The sequence below is a fragment of the Lepus europaeus genome, chromosome 2, assembly GCF_033115175.1.
Source record: "Lepus europaeus isolate LE1 chromosome 2, mLepTim1.pri, whole genome shotgun sequence".
In the NCBI taxonomy this organism is placed as follows: domain Eukaryota; kingdom Metazoa; phylum Chordata; class Mammalia; order Lagomorpha; family Leporidae; genus Lepus; species Lepus europaeus.
The window spans coordinates 81,938,726-81,956,418 of NC_084828.1; the positions used below are offsets into that span (position 1 = coordinate 81,938,726).

Below are 17,693 nucleotides of genomic sequence, written 5' to 3' on the forward strand. Positions count from 1 at the left end.
AGGAGCCAGGACATTCCTCTGGCTCTCCCACGTGGGTGCAGGGGCCCAAGGTCTTGGACCATCTTCCACTGCTTTTCCAGGCCACAGCAGAGAGCTGGATTGGAAGAGGAGCAGTCAGGACTAGAACCAGCACCCATATGGGTTTTAAAGAAAGATCAAATTGGGGGCCAGTGCTGTGGCGCAGTAGGTTAATCCTCCACCTATGGCACCGGCATCCCATATGGGCACTGGTTCTACTCCCAGCTGCTCCTCTTCCATTGTGGCTTGGGAAAGCAGTGGAGGATGGCCCAAGTGCTTGGGCCCCTGTACCCGCGTGGGAGACCTGGAAGAAGCTCTTAGCTCCTGGCTTTGGATCAGCGCAGCTCTGGCCATTGTGGCCATTTGGGGAGTGAACCAACGGAAGGAAGACCTTTCTCTCTCTCTCTGTCTCTCACTGTCTGTAACTCTAACTCTCTAACTCTCAAATAAATACACAGAATCTTTTTTTAAAAAAAGATCAAAATGGAGGAAGGAAATGAGATCAAAAAGGAGGAAATTTTGGCATAACTTAAAATGATCCTTCCAGAATTAGGGAAGAAGCATGTATAAACGTGATCGCAAAGAAGACAGACAGACACATTGGAGAAAAGTAGTAGATACAACCCAGTGATAAGAAGACCCAAGGAGTGTGGCCTTGCAAATAGGTAAAGGGTAGGGAGGGATAAAGAAGTAAACTTAAGGGGCCGGTGCTGTGGCACAGTGGGTTAACGCACTGGCATCCCATACGGGCGCCAGTTCGAGACCCAGCTGCTCCACTTCCAATCCAGCTCTCTGCTATGGCCTGGGAAAGCAATGGAAGATGGCCCAAGTGTTTGGGCCCCTGCACCCATGTGGGAGACTGGAATAAGCTTCTGGCTCCTGGCTTCGGATTGGCGCAGCTCCAGCTGTTGCAGCCAATTGGGGAGTGAACCATCGGATGGAAGACCACTCACTTTCTCTCTCTCTCTCTCTCTCTCTCTCTCTCAGCCTCTCCTCTCTCTGTGTAACTCTGACCTTCAAATAAACAAATAAATAAATAAATAAATAAATCTTTTTTTTTTTTAAAGAAGTCAACTTACATAAGAAATTCAAAGAAACAAGGTGGTAAATATAATGTCTAAGCATTATTAAAAATGAGGTAACTACTTGAAATCATTAGGAGTTTTTATTTTTTTTTAAAGATTTGAAGACATGGACTCATTGTGCTTCTTCAAGTGTTCCTTAAGACTAGATACTTCTAGCCTATCCTGTACTGACAGCTGCCTCATTAGGTGCACACCCTAATCAGAATCCCTTTAAGGCAGAACTGGGCCAGAGACTGTTCATTTGTGAGGAATTCTAGTCTACATCTCATTACCTACTTCATCAGGAAAATTTTACAAGAAAAGTTAGTAATGTCATTATTTTTAAAAGTAGATCATAATTTCAAGAATGCCTTGGAGATGAAGTACATATTATTATGGATGTTCATATTATGAAGTATATATTATTATGGATGTTCCTGGAGACTGTTTTAGGATAAACCTAACATTTCTTTCTTTTTTTTTAAAAAAGATTTTATTTACTTTTTGGAGAGGTAGAGTTACAGACAGTGAGAGCAAGAGACAGAGGAGAAAAGTCTTCTGTCTGCTGGTTCATTCCCCAAATGACCGCAACAGTCGGAGCTGGGCTGATCTGAAGCCAGGAGCCATGAGCTTATTCCAGTCTCCCACATGGGTGCAGGGGCCCAAGGACTTGGGCCATCTTCTACTGCTTTCCCAGGCCATAGCAGAGAGCTGGATTGGAAGAGGAGCAACTAACTGGAACTGGAACCGGTGCCCACATGGGATGCCGGTGACGCAGGCGGAGGATTAACCTATTGTGCCACAGTGCCAGTCCCATAGCCTAACATTTCTTTTTAACTTTTAATCATTTGTTCTTGTTTCTTCTTTTTCCTTCCCTCTTTCCTCTCTCTCCCTCTTTTTTTAATGTTAATTAGAAAGACAGATGGAGAGAGACCTTCTATCCACCAGTTCACTTTCCAAGTGCCCACAGCATCCAGAACTTGGCCAGGCTGAAGCCAGAAACTCAGAACTCAATCCAGGTCTCCCTCACGGCTGGTGGGGACCCAAGTACTTGAGCTATCATCTGCCGCCTCCCAGGATGTGTATGATCACAGAGCTGGCTCCAGGTGGAGGAATCAGGACCCAAACCAGGCACTCTGATGGGGGTGTGAGCATCTGAAGCAGTGACTTAACTACTGCATGGAATGCCTGCCCCAAAGATGAAGTGTATGAAACAAATAAACAAAAAAGCCACAAAGGAAAATCCAACCCCATCCATGTAAAACAAAGCAGAAAAAGAACAGGGAGTTACAACACAAGATTAAAGTGTAGGCATAAGAGTCAGATAGCATTAACGTGTTCTTACCGGTGCAGTTTGCCACCATAAAATGGTTTGGTGTGAAAAGTGATGCTGGCTGAATAGCCAGTTTTTGCACAGTTGACACTGACCTTGCCACCCAGTTCTACCCAAGGAACAGTTAAAATGGACCGGGCATAAGCACAAGGCAGAGAAAATGTATACTCTTCTCCATGCTCCAATAGGCTGAGGATACCTGAATGTGGAAACATGAGGGGAAGGTGGTTAACATCTTTTAAAAGAAATATAGACACAAAAAACCTGTAATTTTTTTTTCCTATCTAGTACATAAACATCATTATTTTGCTTAACTCTCAATTGGGATGAACCAGACTTCATTTCTAAATGTATTTGGCAGTTCCTGGTAACAGTGACTCAAGGTCACTTTCACTATGACTTTTATCACTTCTTTTTAGTTCATGAGTCCAGCAAACGTCACAGTGGTAACAGTTCAAGAATTCCTTCTAGTACTCCTAAAAAAAAATAAAGCCTTTAGTCAAGAGTTCAAGGCCACACTACACTGCATCATATTCAGATATGACCAACTAACAACTTTTTCAGCACGTTAGGAGTAACTGGACATCCAGTGTTATAAACCATAGACCTTCATGTCAGACAGTGTGATGGGAAAGGTGGCTTTCATTCCAGTCAAAGTATATTAAGGAAGAAAAAAATGTTAACTATCATAAAAAACTATGGTCATAATAATAGTTTCATTTGCCAAAGTTACCGAAATATTTAAGGTAAAGCTTCAATATAGAGATACATGTGGTGCTCTGCAGCATTATTCTGAAGGTGCTTATTTCATATGGAGTCATGCTATGTTAGAGATGACTTAAAAACACAGAAAAAGAGGTCTGCATTAATGAGCAATCAATCAATACTAGATAATTAGGAGACATTAAAGGTGTCTGAGCTACACTACTAACCTGTTAAGCTTATTACCTAGTTGAACTAGATACACATTACTAGTCTAAACTCTTAGGGCATTACTCTTTTTTAGATTTATTTATTTGAAAGGCAGAGTTAGAGAGAGAGAGAGAGAGAGAGAGAGAGAGAGAGAGACACTCTTCCATCCACTGGTTCATTCCCCAAATGGCTGACTTGGGCCAGACTGAAGCCAGAAGCCAGGAGCTTCTTCCAGGTCTCCCATGTGGGTGGAAGGGCCCAAGTACTTGGGCCATCTTCCACTGCTTTCCTAGGCCATCAGTAGGAAGCTGGATCAGAAATGGAGCAGCCAGGATGCAAACTGGCACCCATATGGGATGTGAGCACTGCAGGTGGTGTTTGGGCCTTGGCTCCTGGCTTTGGCCTGGCCCAGCCCTGGCCATTGTGGCCATCTGGGGAGTGACCAGTGGATGGAAGATCTCTCTCTCTCCCCATCTTTCACTCTCTCTGTAACTATTTCAAAATAAATAAAATAAATCTTTTTTTAAAAGTTCACACAAAGGAAAACAATAAATTAAGAATTGAACCACTTCATAAAAGGCATGGTTTTAGCTGTCATACTTATATAATGAAGGCTGTCAGAAGACAGACAACATAGGTGGGTATATTTTAAGCGTTACTAACAGCTGTTCTTGAATTCTAGGTTAAAACAAATATTTCTATTACTTTTGTCAGAATAAAGGATCTTACAAATTGAGTTTATTGATTTCTTTTTTTTTTTTTTTTGGACAGGCAGAGTGGACAGGGAGAGAGAGAGACAGAGAGAAAGGTCTTCCTTTGCCGTTGGTTCACCCTCCAATGGCCGCCACGGCCGGCGCGCTGCGGCCAGCGCACCGCGCTGATCCGATGGCAGGAGCCAGGTGCTTCTCCTGGTCTCCCATGGGGTGCAGGGCCCAAGCACTTGGGCCATCCTCCACTGTACTCCCTGGCCACAGCAGAGAGCTGGCCTGGAAGAGGGGCAACCGGGATAGAATCCGGCGCCCCAACCGGGACTAGAACCCGGTGTGCCGGCACCGCAAGGCGGAGGATTAGCCTAGTGAGCCGCGGTGCTGGCAGAGTTTATTGATTTCTAAGAATATAGTTAATAAAAGTATCAGACAATTTTTTTAAAGATTTTTATTTATTTATTTGACAGGTAGAGTTACAGACAGTGAGGGGGAGAGACAGAGATAAAGGTTTCCTTCCGTTGGTTCACTCCCCAAATGGCTGCATAGGAGCTGCACCTATCCGAAGCCTGGAGCCAGGTGCTTCTTCCTAGTCTCCCATGTGGGTGCAGGAACCCAAACACTTGGACCATCTTCCACTGCCCTCCCGGGCCACAGCAGAGAGCTGGACTGGAAGAGGAGCAACCGGGACTAGAACCTGGCGCCCATAATGAAATTCATAGAATTCTAAAATCTCATTTATCAATAATTAAAGAATTTTCTTCCTACTATGAAAACTCATAAACTAATAGGAACAAGATGAATTGCTATAAATCTCATTCTCAGATTTCATATAATTCCTGTTAAGGGTACCAACAGCAATTTAACTTCCAAAAGGCAATCTTTGAAAATATAATAGTACTTAAATATTAAAAAAATAATTATTATAAATCTCCTTCATGGTTAAAGCATGGTTAAGATATTATTGTTATTCCGCATTTCTTGAGGTATTTCCTTTCTTCAAGTGGAGAGCCTACCACTACTAGCATTCTTTGCTACACAAACTGAGAAGAATAACGGAGCTTGGGGGGACAGTGTCAGAGAAAGAGGCTGCAAATCTGGCTGTGCCTTAACCTCTGTGACCCTAGCTATGCCCTAGCAACTCTAGACTTCAGTTTTTTCATCTGCAAAATAAAGACATTGCTCAGCGAGGAGCCTAAGGCTAATGCTGCAGAGCTTGTAACGGAAGGCATTAAACTTTTATTTTTTAAAAGATTTATTTTATTTGAAAGGCAGAGTTACAGGGGGAGACAGAGAGACACACAGAGACAGATACAGAGAGATCTCCCATCCAATGGTTTTCTCCCCCAAATGGCCACAACAGCTGGGGTTGGGCCAGGCCAAAGCCAGGAGCCAAGAGCTTCTTCCTGGTCTCCCACATGGATGCAGTGGACTTGGAACTTGAGCCATCTTCTGCTGCCTTCCCAGGGGCATTAGCAGGGAGCTGAATTAGAAATGGAGCAGCAGGAACTCAAATAGGCACCCATATGGGATGCTGGCACCACATGTGGTTGCTTAACCCACTACACCAAAACACCGGCCCTGCAAACTTTTTTTTTCAACTAATAACTATACAAATACTTTCTAATGTTTTACAAGTTGTATTAACTTGAAATATTATTTGGAAATTGGTAAGACTAATCATAATAGAAATTAAAAATGAGGAAAACTTCAAAGAAGGGTAAAATATTTTCTTCACAGCTACAATAACACAATTTGAAAACATTAGAGGTACAAGCTTAATTAACAATACACTTATGTTCTAAGTTTATGCACTCAGAACAAATTGTTCCTTGCACAGGAGTTTTTCTTTTGCAGGGGTGGGGAATGTCCAGACCTTGGGCTGCATAAGGCCTGTGAAATTGTTTGGCCTGGCTCTGCCAAGCCAACCACAGTTGAGACTCGAAGTTCAATAAATCTATGGTGGCTGATTTTCAAGTTGATAATCTTACATGGCTCATGAATGATGTTTTAAACATTCAAATGGTCCTTGGTATAAAAAAATTTCACCACCCTGTTTTGAAGTTGAAATGGTAGGTTTTTTTTCTGGTCACTATATTTTCATTAACTCCTCTGATGATTTCTGTGTAGGTGTGTATTTGTGCTTTATATGCTTTATATGCTTGACCCCAAAACTGTACTTCCTCAAATTATTTTTTCATAACTTTTTGATGAAATAAAGTTTGGCAATGCAATTCTGAAATAGTCTATGAGAATACAAAAAAGTGTGAGAGTGAAACTCACATAGTATGTTTTGATTATTGTTTTTAGCCCTTGTCTATACTCCTGTGGAATAATGGTCTTTCTACTTTTTACTTGGTGAACATTAAGGCTAGAGGTGTATTAAGCCTGTGATTATAAAGTAAACTGAAATTATGCCACTGCAAAAATGAAAGGAAAAAAACTAAAGGAAAAAGGTGGGGGTTAAGAGAGGGAGGAAGACATGGCTATCTTAGAACTGCAGCTATGAAATACATAAAATCTTTTCTCTTTATATTAATAAAAATTATTTTAAAATTCCATGAATAGCTGCTAAGAAGATATAAGAGTTATAAGTAATGTTTAACTAGAAGATATTTCCTGATGTGATCTTTAAAATAATGAAAATTTAGAAACAACCTCAAAGTCCTAGTAAAGGAAACTGGTTAAATAAAAGATGGCAAATACATTTCCTACAATATTATAGTCATTAAAACTGTTTTTCCAATGACATGAGAAAATGAACAGGGCACTAAACTAGAATCAACCCTACCTTTTATAAAGTACAAATATATGTGCAATGAAAAAATATCAAATTCTAGCTAAAATTAACCATCTCTGAATAGAGGGACTGGAGGTGATTTTATTTTTCCTTTATATTTTTTTAGCCTTCTAAGTTTTCGAAATAAAAATACTTTACATGGGGTCAGTGCCGTGGTGCAGTGGGTTAAAGGCCCTGCCTGGGGCTGGCGCTGTGGCGTAGTGGGTAAAGCTGCAGCCTGCAGTGCCGGCATCCCATATGGGTGCCAGTTTGAGTCCCAGCTGCACCACTTCTGATCCAGCTCTCTGCTATGGCCTGGGAAGATGGCCTAAGTCCTTGGACCCCTGCACCCGTGTGGAGATCAAGAAAAGCTCCTGGCTCCTGGCTTTAGATAGACATAGCTCCAGGTGTTGCAGCCAACTGGGGAGTGAACCAGTGGATGGAAGACCTCTCTCTGCCTCTCTTTCTCTCTCTGTGTAATTCTGACTTTCAAATAAATAAATCTTAAAAAAAAAAAAAAAAAAAAGCCTCTGCCTGCAGCCCTGGTATCCCATATGAGCATCAGTTCAAGTCCCAGCTGCTCCACTTCCAATCCAGCTCCCTGCTAATGCACCTGGGAAAGCAGTGGAGATTGGCCCAAATCCTTGGGCTCCTGCAGGCTTCTTCTGGAAGACCCAGAAGAAGCTTCTGGCTTCTAGTTTTGGGTCGGCTCAGCTCCAGCCATTGCAGCCATTTGGGAAGTGAACCAGTGGATGGAAGATTTCTTTCTTTCTCTGTCTTTACCTGTCTCGGCAACTCTGTCTTTCAAATAAATAAATAAGTATTAAATAAATACACATCAGAAAAAAAATTTACAAGGAGAATTTATATTAATTCATAGATATGCTACCCTCACTCCCCAGCGTACATTCTGCAACACAACAGGAACAAAAACAGCAGTGCTCATGTAACATTTCAAACTTAAAATTTAAGATTATTTTTTGGCATTCAACACTGGAGAACAGGTTTTCTCCTTACCTTCTCCCACCATTGTCACGCCTATGGACATGCCTAAGAATTTGCTCTTAGTCCAGACGTGCGCATTCACACACATCTTCCTTTCCGCACATTCTGCGTAAAATCCTGAGACTGGTGGGTGATGGGAGACCTGCTCAGCAACGAATCTGACTGTGTCACAGTCCGATCCCACCTGGCTCAGAGACTCCTCTGCCGGAGGTGCGTGACTGCTGACTGCCTGAGCGCCAGCACTGCTGGAAACGCTGGAGGCGACCTTGCTTCTCGGCACCCTCCAGGAACAGTGAAACGTTTCCCCGATGATGGGATTGTACGGCTTCTTAGCAATGGCTCCCTTACGGCCTTCATGAAATGAGGTAAGGTAGTACTCAACGAAGCGAGTCATCCTGTCCTCGGCTGTGGCTCCATCAGTGATGGCTATGAATAGGTCGGGGTGAGACATAAAGTCTGCATACATTTCCAGCAGGGACCGCTTCTCTAGGATAAATGTAGGAAGCACCACCTAAAAGATCAACAAAAACCAGGGAAAATGTAATCCATACTTTGGACAAGTATTATTTTTTCTTTTAATATTGATTTATTTATTTGACAGGCAGAAGGACAGAGAGAGAGGGAGACACACACACACACAAATAGAGAAAATCTTCTATCCCCTGGTTCACTCCCCACATGGCTACAACAGACAGGTCTGGGCCAGGCTGAAGCCATGAGGCAGGAACTCCATTCTGCCTCCTACGTGGGTGGCAAGGGTCCCATCTTCCGCTGACTTCCCTGGCAGCAGGAAGCTGAATCAGAAGTAGAGAAGCCCTGACTAGAACCCGTACTCAGATATGGGATACTAGCATCGCAAGCTGCAGCTTAACCAGTTGCACCATAATGTCAACTCCTGGACAAATATCCTTCTCTCTCTAAAAACGGTTCAAGGGGTGGGAGTTTGGTGCAGTGGTTAAGTTACCACTTCCCAAATGGGAAGTGGAACCACGGGTCTTGGTTACTCTGCTCTGGATTCAGTTTCCTGCTACTGTGCACTCTGGGAGACAACAGGTGATGGCTTCAGTACTTGGGTCCCTGTCACCCATAGAGGATACTTGGACTGAATTTCTGACTCCTGGCTTTGGCCTGATCTTGCCCTGTCTGTTGCAGAGGGGAGAGTGAACCAGTGAACAGAAGATCTGTGTTTGTATGTATGTGTGTGCGTCTCCCTGCCACTTAAATAAAACAAGAATAAATTTTTAAAAATAATAAAAACATTTTATCCTAGATGGGTGTTAAAAACCAAGTTACCAAGACAAAGTGTTTGGTCCCATTAAAAAAAGTATGTTGGGGAGGCATTTGGCCAAGTGGTTAAGATGCTGGTTAAGACATCCATGTCCAACACCTGGGTGCTGCGGTTTTATTTCTGGCTCTGGCTCCTGATTCCAGCACTGGTGATGGCTCATGGCTCAAGCAGCTGTGCTTTCCTGTCATCTATGTGGGAGACTGGGACTGAGTTCCTGGTTCTTGGCTTCAGTCTGCTCAACCCCAGCCATTGCAGACATTCACAGAGTGAACTAGTGGGTGGGAGCACCTTCTCTGACTCTCAAATAAACTTGGGAAACAAAAATGCTTAAAAGGAAATGAGAGCCTATGTAAGTGGTTAAGACTAAACACAAACATTCAGAACATCAGGAGGATCAGGTAGAATGAATAATAATAAAATAATTAATAAAGCCTCAAACTTATAGATCAGCTAAAAGTATTACCAGGGAATGGAGTTAAAACTCAAATAAATATTGGCTATGCATTCTCTCCTTTCCCACAACGAAAATAAGCTATAGGGGCAGGCTTTTGTCTTAGTAGTCAAGGTTCCACTTGGGAAGCCCTCATCCCATATGCAGTGTCTGGATTCAAGTTCCAGCTCCACTCCCTATGCCAGCTTCAGGCAAATATGTACCCAGGGAGGCAGCAGTGATGGCTCAAATAGTGGGTCTCCCTGTCATGTAGGAGACTTGGATTGAGTTCACATCTCCTAGCTTTGCCCTGACCCAGCTCTAGCTGTTGTAAGCATTGAACCAGCAGATGAAAGATGTCTGTTTTTGCCTTTAGTAAAAATTTAAGTAAAATTTAAAATAAACTATGACTGATCAACATATAAGAAAAGGCAAAAAATGCCATTTCCTGAGAATACACTAAACATATCACAGATATCAAAGCAAAAACTGAAACCTATATTTAATGTTAAGCACAGGAGAACCATTCCAAAAAGAACATTTTGATGCCTACAGCCAGGAAGAGTACACGCCAGACTTAAAGCAGAGTTGGAGAGGCACTACAAAATGGTCCAACTCTGAGCAAGCAAACTGGCAACAGCTCTCAAGAGCCCTAAGAGATTCATATTCATTAGGTCTAGTAATTATTCTTCTAGGAATCCATCCTTAAGAAAATATACAATAGGGGGGCCAGTGCTGTGGCGCAGCGGGTTAACGCCCTGGCCTGAAGCGCCAGCATCCCATATGGGCACCGGTTCAAGACCTGGTGATCCACTTCCTGTCCAGCTCTGCTGTGGCTTGGGAAAGCAGTAGAAGATGACCTGCATCCTTGGGCCCCTGCACCCACGTGGGAGACCTGGAGGAAGCTCCTGGCTCATGGCTTCAGATCGGCACAGCTCCGGCCATTGCGGCCAATTGGGGAGTGAACCATCAGATGGAAGACCTCTCTCTCTCTGCCTCTCCTCTGTGTAACTCTGACTTTCAAGTAAAATAAATAAATCTTAAAAAAAAGGAAAAGAAACAATAGGAATGAAGGAAAAGGAATGTGAAAGAATAAAACAGTTTACATTTTAAACTATGATTCTAGATAAACATGGAGCTTTCACATCGTGGACTACTCCAGTCATTTTAAAATATGATTTTGAAGATGATACAAATAACACAGAAGATACCACGTGGGTGCAGGTGCAGGCGAAGGACTGGATACATGCATCTTAATTTCACTGTCTACTTAAATCTATTAAAATTACCTTAAATAAATTTCATGGACAAAACCAGAGATACCAGGAGAGAAGGCCAAAGCCAACAAAATTTGGGCCCCTGCACCCGTGTGAGAGACCCAGAAGAAGCTCCTGTCTCCTGGCTTCAGATCAGCACGGCTCCAGCCATTGCAGCCAGTTGGGGAGTGAACTAGTGAATAGAAGACCTTTCTCTCTCTCTCTCTCTGCCTCTCCTTCTCTCTCTGTGTAACTCTGACTTTCAACTAAATAAATAAATCTTTAAAAAAAGAAAAAAGAAATAGAATTGAAGGAAACAGAAACCTCACAGGAGGAAAATAAAGAAAATCTTCAGAAAACTAAGACACAGAAAACACAGGTGCTATTTTTCAAAAAGAAAATTCAGAAAACTTGAAAATCCGGCAGCCAAAATTAAAATTCAGAAGGGCTAGAAGATAAAGGTGATGGGCAGATGCCCGGCCCAGCTGTTAAGAAGCCTGCTGGGATGTCAGTATCCCCTTTTGGAATGCCTGGGTTTGAGTCCCAGTTTTGTTCCCAATTCTAGCTCCCTGTTAATGTGTACCCTGGGAAGCAGCAGTAATGGCTCCAGTGGTTGGGTCCCTGCCACTCATGAGGCAGACTTGGATTGGGCCTCTGTTTCCAGGCTTCAGCTCAGCCTAGGGAAATGAAGCAGTGAATGGGAGTTCTTTTTTTTTTTTTTTTTTCTTTTAAAAAAGATTTTTTTAATTTAAGAGGTAAAGTGACAGAGGAGACACAGATATATTGAAACAAAGAGAGAGGGAGAGGGAGAGGGAAAGAGAGAGAGGGAAAGAGAGGAAGAGAGAGATCTTCCAACTGTTGGTTTGCTTCCCAAATGGCTACAATAGCCAGATTTGGGCCAGTCCAAAGTCAGGAGCCAGGAACTCTATCCCGGTCTCTCATGTGGGTGCCAGGGGCCCAAGTGCTCAGGCCATTTGCTGCTGCTTTCCTGGCCACATTAGCAGGAAGCTGGATTGGAAGTGGAGCAACTGAGACTTGAATTGGCACACACATGGGATGCAGGTTTGCAAACAACAGCTTAATCTGTTGCACCACAATGCTGGCCCTGGGAGCTCTCTTTCTATGTTTGTCTCTTTGCCTCTTTCTGCCTCTGAAATAATGAAACTTTTAATAAAAGAAGATGAAGGAGAGGAAATATCCCAAAACACAGAAGAGAAAAAGACAGAAACTAGAAGATCAGACCAGGAAGTCTAATGGCCATATAATAATGTTTCAGAGACAGCAGGAAAAAAAAATCAAAGAAAATCATCAATAAAGCAGTTCTAGAAAATTTCAGGAAACTGAAAATAATGAGTTATCACACTGAAAAGGCCCACAAAGTACCCAGAGATAACGGGTACAAAAAACTTACACCAAAACTGACATTTCCCTATATAAAAATATGACAGAGATCTTGCCAACCAGTTGCAGAGAGAAAAACAAAGTAGGTCTCACTCACACACACAACAAAGATCTCACGCACCCTCTCACACACACACACAAAGTAGGTCTCACACACACAAAGTAGGTCTCACATACACAACAAAGAAGATCTCACATGCGCGCACACACACACACACACACAAACAAATCAGAATGGCTTCAGTCTTTTCACCAGAACCCTGTAGCAAGAAGGCGATGTTCTAAAGGAAAAATTTTTACAAATTACAAATTCTGTTGTAACTAGCAATCAAACCCGAGGGCTAAATAAACAAACATTTCAGATATATGTTTTCATATCTGCTTCCAACATACCTTTCTCAGAAATGAAAGGAGAATGTGCTCCAACAAAATGAGAGGCAACCAAGAAAGAAGAATAAGATATGGTGAATAGATCTAGCACAGGAGAAAGGGGAAGAAATCCTGGTCGAATACAGTGATGTGACTCCCAGTGACAAACACATTGAAGGCTGTCATCTTTTCCAACCTGAGGATGGAATGCTCTAGTGAAACTCATCCCAGTAAGATCTCTCCTCATCTGTGCTGACCCATCTACTGATAAAGTTCTTTGTCTTCCCCACAGCTCAGAAACAGAGACTGGACTTGAACACAAGTACGCCAATTAGTAACAACACCAAAATGCCAAATGCCCACCCTGAGGGCTATGTTTTGTCAGGGTGATGGAATGATAGGAGATTTCTTTTATTTCTTAAAATTTACTGTGAAGTGTCTAATTTGCTCACTTTATCCCATTATTTTTAAAGGAACAAAATGAACAGTGGGAGAAATGTGTATTACTTATTGGCAACCTGAAGCCTGGAACCATGGCCATCTTCTTCACTGCTGTCCAAGAACCAAGCACAGGGTCTGGAGTACACCAAGAGCTCAGTGAACACTTGCTCAGTCAGTATTATTGTTAGATACAAGACAGTGTGACGTCAGTTTAGCTACCAAGATCTTTGATAGGACTTGAAAAGTACCACTCCTTTAACTGTTATATGAATGTTGACAATCTGTAGTTAATACTGATGTTATAGACATCTATAGATAACATTTTCATTACCAAGGGACAAATGTGGGAAGTTACATTATGTCCAGTCATTCATACCAAGAGAGCTTTCTATCTGGATTACCATCACAACACACTCTTCTCAAATGTTCTTACACTTCATACAACTCAACATTGCTCTTATGCCTTCTAATCCTAAGTCTACTCAGGGACAGCAAACACCATGCTCACTGCAATAGCAAACGACTACTCATCTTAACCAATATCACAACTAGCAATCTTCTCTGAATCATTAATATGAAAATAGTCTACAACAGAAATGATCCCTAGTTAAAGTACTGAAGTTAGATAAAACATAACAGGCTAGTGAGTTTTCTTATTAATTTCTAAAATGCCTGCTTTTTAGTAGGCTTTTAATTCAGTCCACTCACTTTTTAAAAAAAATAGATTTATTTATTTATTTGAAAGAGCTGCAGAGAGAGAGGGAAAGACAGAAAGAGATCTTCCATCCACTGGTTTACTCCTCAAATGGCTGCAATGACCAGGCGTGTGCCAGGCAGAGGCTAGGAACCAGGAGCTTTAGCCTGGTCTCCCACGTGGATTCAGGGGCCCAAGCACTTGGGCCATCTTATGCTGCTTTCCTAGGTACATCAGCAGGGAGCTGGATCAGAAGTGTAAAAGCCAGGACCTGAACTGGTGCCCACCATGGGCAGACAGCAGCTTAACCTACTGCACCAGAGCACCAGCCCCCACCTCTAATAAAACACAGCAAGCAAACGTAATGAAATGTGTTCAACATAATAGTTATAGTCCTGACCTAACAATCTATATTGCCAGCTTATCCCATTACTTACCCTTGTTAAATCCATGCCCAGCTTAAGCTGGGACAAAAGATGTAGGATAACGCTGCGTTGCTCTTCCACAGCCCCCAGGTCATCTTCCTTGTTGTCACCTGTATCCTCTATCTCATCATCTGCATTTATTTCTTCAGGTTCCTTGATGTAAAACAAAGAAAAATCTCATGTCATATGTACTTATTAATATCTATGAAGAATAAAAGCATGAATATTAGACATGAAGACATTTATACTGGGCCTAGATACATTAAAGGTTGGGCAAAAATCTGAAAATATGAGGGTCTTCAAAGAGTTCATGGAAAACACATATTATGAAAAACTATGCATAGTTTCAAAACTTTTTGGTACCAAAACAAACTTCATTTGGCCATGGAATAAATTTCCTTTAAAAAGGTCAATACTGCAGATACTGAGTATATTGTGGTTCCATCATTTATGTCACACATATATACACTTAATGAAAGCAGGAATTTTCAGAGTGTCTCATCTGAGTCTTAGGAGTTGACTACTCCCCAGTGCATCATCACTACCTATAAGTGAAATTGAAGCTGTTTTTTTTCTCGACTCAAACCAGTGCTCTGATATGGGAATGCTGGCATCACAGATGGGAGCTTAACCTGTTGTGCCACAATGCTGGCCCAAATTCAAGCTATTTTGAGAATATTATTTTTAATTTTAACATTACTCCTTTTAAAGATATAAATATATATATTTATTTATTTGAAAGTATTACAAAGACACAAGGAGAGACAGAGACAGAGACAGAGAAAGAGATCTTCCATCTGCTGGTTGACTCCCCAGATTTGTGAATGGTTCCACAACTCTCTTGCTATTTAGGTTTAAAAACTTGGAGTCATTTTGATCTAGCCAATTATGGGTCCAACTGATTTTTCCTTTGAGATGCACATTATCTATTGTTTTCTTTCTATTTCCACAGTCTTCTAGTCATACTTCAACCTCAAGTCCTAGTGTTAAACATATCACATCTTTCCCCATGTTCAGGACCCTATTCTCTATTAGAGTAAGACTAAATTCCGGGGTCGGCGCTGTGGCATAGCAGATAAAGCCATTGCCTGCAGTGCTGGCATTCCATATGGGCGCCAGTTCAAGTCCCGGCTGCTCTTCTTCCAATCCAGCTCTCTGCTATGGCCTGGGAAAGCTGCAGAAGATGGCCCAAGTCCTTGGGCCCCTGCACCCGAATGGGAAGACTGGGAGGAAGCTCCGGGCTTCTGATTGGCGCAGCTCCAGCCATTGTACCCATTTGGGGAGTGAATCCGTGGATAGAAGACCTCTCTCTCTCTCTCTCTCTGCCTCTATTTCTCTCTCTGTGTAACTCTGACTTTTAAATAAATAAATAAATCTTAAAAAAAAATACTGCTTCATATCAGCATCTCTTTGTTTTGGTTATATGTATTATGCTGTGAGCAAGTAGTCTTGTCAGTCAAAGAACTATGTCTTCTTTTTTTTTTTTTTTTTTGACAGGCAGAGTGGATAGTGAGAGAGAGAGACAGAGAGAAAGGTCTTCCTTTTTGCCGTTGGTTCACTCTCCAATGGCCGCTGCGGCCGGCGCATCACGCTGATCCGAAGCCAGGAGCCAGGTGCTTCTCCTGGTCTCCCACACAGGTGCAGGGCCCAAGGACTTGGGCCATCCTCCACTGCCTTCCTGGGCCATAGCAGAGAGCTGGCCTGGAAGAGGGGCAACTGGGATAGAATCCGGCGCCCCAACCGGGACTAGAACCTGGTGTGCCGGCGCCGCAAGGCGGAGGATCAGCCTGTTAAGCACGGCGCCGGCCAGAACTATGTCTTCTATTTTCTGCTTCTCCTTCAACTCCTAACTTAATACTTGTGACCTTTTTTTATTCTTTTAAAGATTTATTTTTATTTATTTGAAAGGCAGAGTTAGAGAGAATGAGAGAGATATTCCATGTACTGGTTCACTACCCAAATGGCAACAATGACCAGGACTAGGCCAGGCTGAAGCCAGGAGCCAGGATCCAGGTCTCCCACATGGGTGCAGGGGTCCAAGCACTTGGGTTATCTTCCACTGCTTTCCCAGGTGCATTGGCAAGGAGCTGGATGGGAAGTGGAGCAGCTGGGACTGAAACGGTGGCCATACGGAATGCCGGTGCTGCAGGCAGAGGCTTTACCTGGTATACCACAGTGCCAGACCCACCTGTAAAATTTTTGATTCTACAAATGAGCTAGTCAAAAGGCTACTGAGAAAAAGACATTTCATCCTTCTTCTTTTTTCTCCTTCCCTGCCCACCCCATCTCCATTGCCTGCCTCATAAAGCTAAAACCTTTGCCAGCAATGGAAGTCCCTGTGTTACATACTTCTCTTAAGAAGTATTTTATTGGGGCCAGTGCTGTGGCGTAGTGGGTGAAGCCATTGCCTGCAGGGCTGGCATCCCATATGGACACTGGTTCGAGTCTTGGCCGTTCAGCTCCCAATCCAACTCTCTACTATGGCCTGGGGAAGCAGTAGAAGACAGCCCAAGTCCTTGGGCCCTTGCACCTGTGTGGGAGACGCAGAAGAAGCTCCTGGCTCCTGGCTTTGGATTGGTTCAGCTCTGGCCGTTGCAGCCATTTGGGGAGTGAACCAACAAATGGAAGACTTTTCTCTCTCTCTGCCTCTGCCTCTCTGTAACTCTACCTTTCAAATAAATAAATAAATCTTTTTTTTTTTTTTTAAAGTAGTATTTTACATGGAGGCCAGCATTGTGCCATAGGTGATTATGCCGCCACCTTCAGTCAGTATCCCATATGGGTACCCGTTTTGAGTCTCGGCTGCTCCACTTCAGATTCAGCTCCCTGTTAGCATGCCTGGGAAAGCAGTGGAAGATGGCCCCAGTGCTTGCTCTACTGCACCCACATGGGAGACCTGGAAGAAGCTCCTGGCTCCGCCATTTGGAAAGTGAATCAGTGGATGAAATATCTGTGTCTCTGTCTCTTCCTCTCTGTAGCTCTGCCTTTCAATTAAAGAAATAGAGCTTTAAAAAAAAGTATTTTATAATATATAAACAACCATAAACTGCATTCACTCTTGACTGAGCAATTCTATTTGGAATATAATATAAAAAATAATCCAAAGAAAGGGGAGGGGGGAAAAAACCGATAAACAAGATAATATGGTGTTATGTATAATGACAAAAATAAATAACATAGATATTCAAAAATAGCCCATTTCAACATTTACAACTTTAATTGCAAAAGTCAGAACAAAATAGAAAAGTGTTCATGAGAGAGCCGAGTAAAAGAGCTTAGGAAGAGGGGCCAGCACAGTGGTACAATGGGTTAAGTCCCTGTCTGCAGTGCCAGCATCCATGTGGGTGCTGGTTCAAGTCCCAGCTGCTCCACTTCTGATCCAGTGCTCTGTTAATGTGCCTGGGAAAGCAGCAGAGGATGGTCAAGTGTTTGGGTCCCTGAACCCACACAGGAGACCTGGAAGAAGCTCCTGACTTCTGGCCATTGTGGCCATTTGAGGAGTGAACCAGCAGATGGAAGATCTCTTTCTCTCTCTGTAATTCTGACATTCAAATAAATAAATAAATCTAAAAAA

At 42.7% G+C, this 17,693-nt stretch overlaps 1 protein-coding gene across 2 annotated transcripts in view; it reads right to left on the bottom strand.

Moving 5' to 3' along the window:
- OSBPL11 (oxysterol binding protein like 11) overlaps positions 1-17,693 on the bottom strand; it is a 92,620-nt gene that overhangs the window by 14,238 nt on the left and 60,689 nt on the right. For both annotated transcript variants that reach the window (XM_062209238.1, XM_062209229.1), the window contains 3 exons: positions 14,132-14,272; positions 7,828-8,326; positions 2,428-2,614 (listed from right to left, as the gene is read on the bottom strand). In XM_062209238.1, the coding sequence (XP_062065222.1) occupies positions 2,428-2,614; positions 7,828-8,326; positions 14,132-14,272 (827 nt within the window). The remainder of the gene's footprint in view (positions 1-2,427; positions 2,615-7,827; positions 8,327-14,131; positions 14,273-17,693) is intronic.